The 3160-nt window shown below is 35.4% G+C and overlaps 1 protein-coding gene across 1 annotated transcript; it reads right to left on the reverse strand.

The window, feature by feature from the left end:
- Positions 1-267: 267 nt before the first annotated feature.
- Positions 268-1215, reverse strand: LOC144365058 (olfactory receptor 6C2-like). The gene has a single exon (XM_078015841.1). It carries the CDS (start codon positions 1213-1215, stop codon positions 268-270), a length of 948 nt encoding a protein of 315 aa, XP_077871967.1.
- Positions 1216-3160: the final 1945 nt, after the last annotated feature.

Raw genomic sequence — 3160 nt, forward strand, 5'->3', positions numbered from 1 at the left:
ATTGTCATATAATTTAACATATAGATAACTAACTTATAAGTGGACAAAAAAATTCTTGGAAATTATATTTTTTAGTTTCTCACTTAAGGAAAATACAATGCATGTATTTGATTTGAAGTAATAAAGAATTTAATACAGGTGAGATCAGGATGAAATGTTAAATGTCATTGAGAAGGCTAATTTGACTAAAATGTAGAAAGGAAACAATGAAGTTAGTTAGAAGCAGCAGTAAAACAGTCTTGGAATGTTTCATTTTCCTTTGATTCATCAAAACTTCTGCTTCTTTGAGAGAAACACAATCTTCTTTATGCAGTCATTGAAAGCGTGTTTCACTTGCTTGTTCCTCAAGGTGTAAATGAAAGGGTTCAGCAAGGGCGCTACAGAAGAGGTGAGAACTGAAACTCCTTTATTTATGGCCACCTCTTCCTTTGCTGAAGGCTTGATGTAGATGAAGATGCAGCTGCCATAGGTGATGGAAACCACAATCATGTGGGAGGAGCAGGTGGAAAAGGCCTTTTTCCTTTGCTGAACAGAGGGGAATCTCAGAATGGTCCTGATGATGTATGTGTAGGACAGAACCACACAGATTAGGGTAATAATGAGGGCAAATACAGCCACAATGATAACCATCTGTTCTAGTACCCATGTGTCTGAGCATGAGATCTTTAGGAGGGGACTTGCATCACAGCTGAAATGATCAATGGCATTAGAATCACAGAATTCAAGCTGGAGACCTACACTTAAGGGTGGGACAATAATCATCAAGCCAGCTACCCAGCAGGAGAGGACTAATAAGGTGCACACTCTGTTGTTCATAATGGTCATGTAATGAAGAGGTTTACAGATGGCCACATAGCGATCATAGGACATGGCTGCCAGGAGAAAAAATTCTGTTGCTCCAAAGAGAAAAACAAAAAATATCTGAGTTGCACAAGCATTATAGGTAACAGTATTGTCTCCAGTTGATAAACTGTACAGGAATCGAGGGATACAGACAGTAGTAAATGAAACTTCTAGGAAGGAAAAGTTTCTGAGGAAGAAGTACATAGGTGTCTTCAGATGGGGATCCATCAGTGTGAGGGTGATAATAGTCAGGTTCCCTGTTACACTCAACATGTAGGTGAGCAACAGGAAGATAAAAAGCAGAACTTGCAGTTTTGGGTCATCTGTCAGTCCCAGCAGGATGAAAGTGGTTATTGCTGTGTGGTTCCTCATCATTGAACCTTGATATTTACCTAATCCTTGTGTAAAAATCAAAACTTTATGAAGAAAAAACATATTTGAATTCTACAAGAAAAAGGTGTGCATATAGAAGCCCAGCAAATCAGACTACGTTTATCTTTTCCTTTTACATCATAATCAATATTTTTATTATTCAAGTAGCCTTTCTGAATTTTAAGTCTACAAGTAGTGGAGATTTCCTTAAGGGTTCATGTTATTGTAAAGCAATCCAACTGTTTCTTTGATCATTTGTTGCCCTCAGAATTTACAAATGTAATTAACTTATCACATAGGAATCATTATGTGGATTGGATTTCCAGGTAGGTTAAAGAAAGATCTCATTTTATGGGTGGCTAATATTTCTTTGTCCAAGTCAAACCTTGGATACAGGGTATATCCAGGTAACTAAAAGTATGGATTCTCTTCACTACCTGGTGATTGTTGTAAGGATAAGATATATTTCTCCAGGAAAAAAAAAATGATAATGACAAAGAAGAATTCTTTATAGTCAAAACTATAGTACTTACTGATGGTTTGATGTACAACTATTTTACCTATAGTGTGAGAAAATGTTATGCACAAGATATTTACAAAAAGAGAACTTTCTTATGCATTCATTTATGCTTAATTATTTAATTATGGCTCCCTTTTTCTCAAAGCCCTAGAAAGTAATTTATATTTAATTACACTAAATAGCACTTTCTAGGCTGCATCTTTTTCATGATGTTTTCAATTCATTTGAAAAAAACATTAGTGTCTCCTTAGCTCAGCTTCCCTCCATTGAGGTTTTAACTGGCCATGTGGGACTTTCACTTGCAACTCCCTTGCTTTCCTAGTACTCACTAGACTTCATTTCTGTTGAAGCAACTAGCAAATTTTAATTTTTATCTTGCCTGAAATTGCCACAGCATTAAAAAGCAAAGATTGGTCATTCTTTAAATGAGTCCCAGGCCATCTTTCTGATTTTCTTTCCAGTATTATATTGTTATTTTTAGTGTCTCTCTTTCTAGCCTTTTCTTTTCTCTATTCATATATGAAATATTGGTGTTCCCTAGAATTCTATTTTCAGAACTCTCACTTCTTGTGTTATGTTTATTATTCTTTTTTCTCTGTACTCTCCATGAATGATTTCACCAATTCATGTATTTTATCATTCATATGAGGTACTCTAAAGAGGAGGCCTATTTTCTATTTTAAAAATTAATTTGTTTGTTCGTTTGTTTAACCTGCTTGGCTTTTTATGGAAAGTACCTTCTTCGATTTTCTCACTTTATGTCTTGACATTTCTTACCTTTCTTCCTTTGGGCTTGAGTTCCACTAACACTGACTGCTTGAAATTCTTCATATTTTCTACATGTTTTCTCTTCTGCACATGCTAATCTTTGGATTAATACCTATTAGTCCTTCAGGATTCCCTGTAGGCATCAGTTCTTTGGGGAAAACTTCATTCATGAACCCAAAGCATGTGAAATCGTGCTCCTGTGGTATTTCCAAGTACCTGCTGTTTATCCAGTCATGGCATATATCATATTACATTATGCTATGCACTGTAATTACATTTCTCTAAACTTTCTATAAATTTCTCTAAAGTAGAAACAATATTTTATGTGGTATTAAATTTCCTCTTATTTGGCTTATATACTAAATTTAAGGACAAAACAAAGCAGCACTGTCTATGTACTGGGGAAATTTGTGTTCCTTAATGCCTATTCTGGTCAGTTGGTTTCAAATTTTTATTTTCATATGTTCTTCAAATTACTCTTTCATTTCAAATGCTTTTATAAAACAAAAGGGCTTAATATGCCATATATGCAATACTTTATGCACATTGGGGACAAGTGCATGGAGTACTGCATATATGGCATATGTTAAGGGCTGTGCCTACGGGGTAAACAGCCTGCCACTCTCTCACCTAGCAAGAGAGGAATAGCCTGCCACT

This window comes from Ictidomys tridecemlineatus, chromosome 6 (genome assembly GCF_052094955.1).
Source record: "Ictidomys tridecemlineatus isolate mIctTri1 chromosome 6, mIctTri1.hap1, whole genome shotgun sequence".
Classification (NCBI taxonomy): domain Eukaryota; kingdom Metazoa; phylum Chordata; class Mammalia; order Rodentia; family Sciuridae; genus Ictidomys; species Ictidomys tridecemlineatus.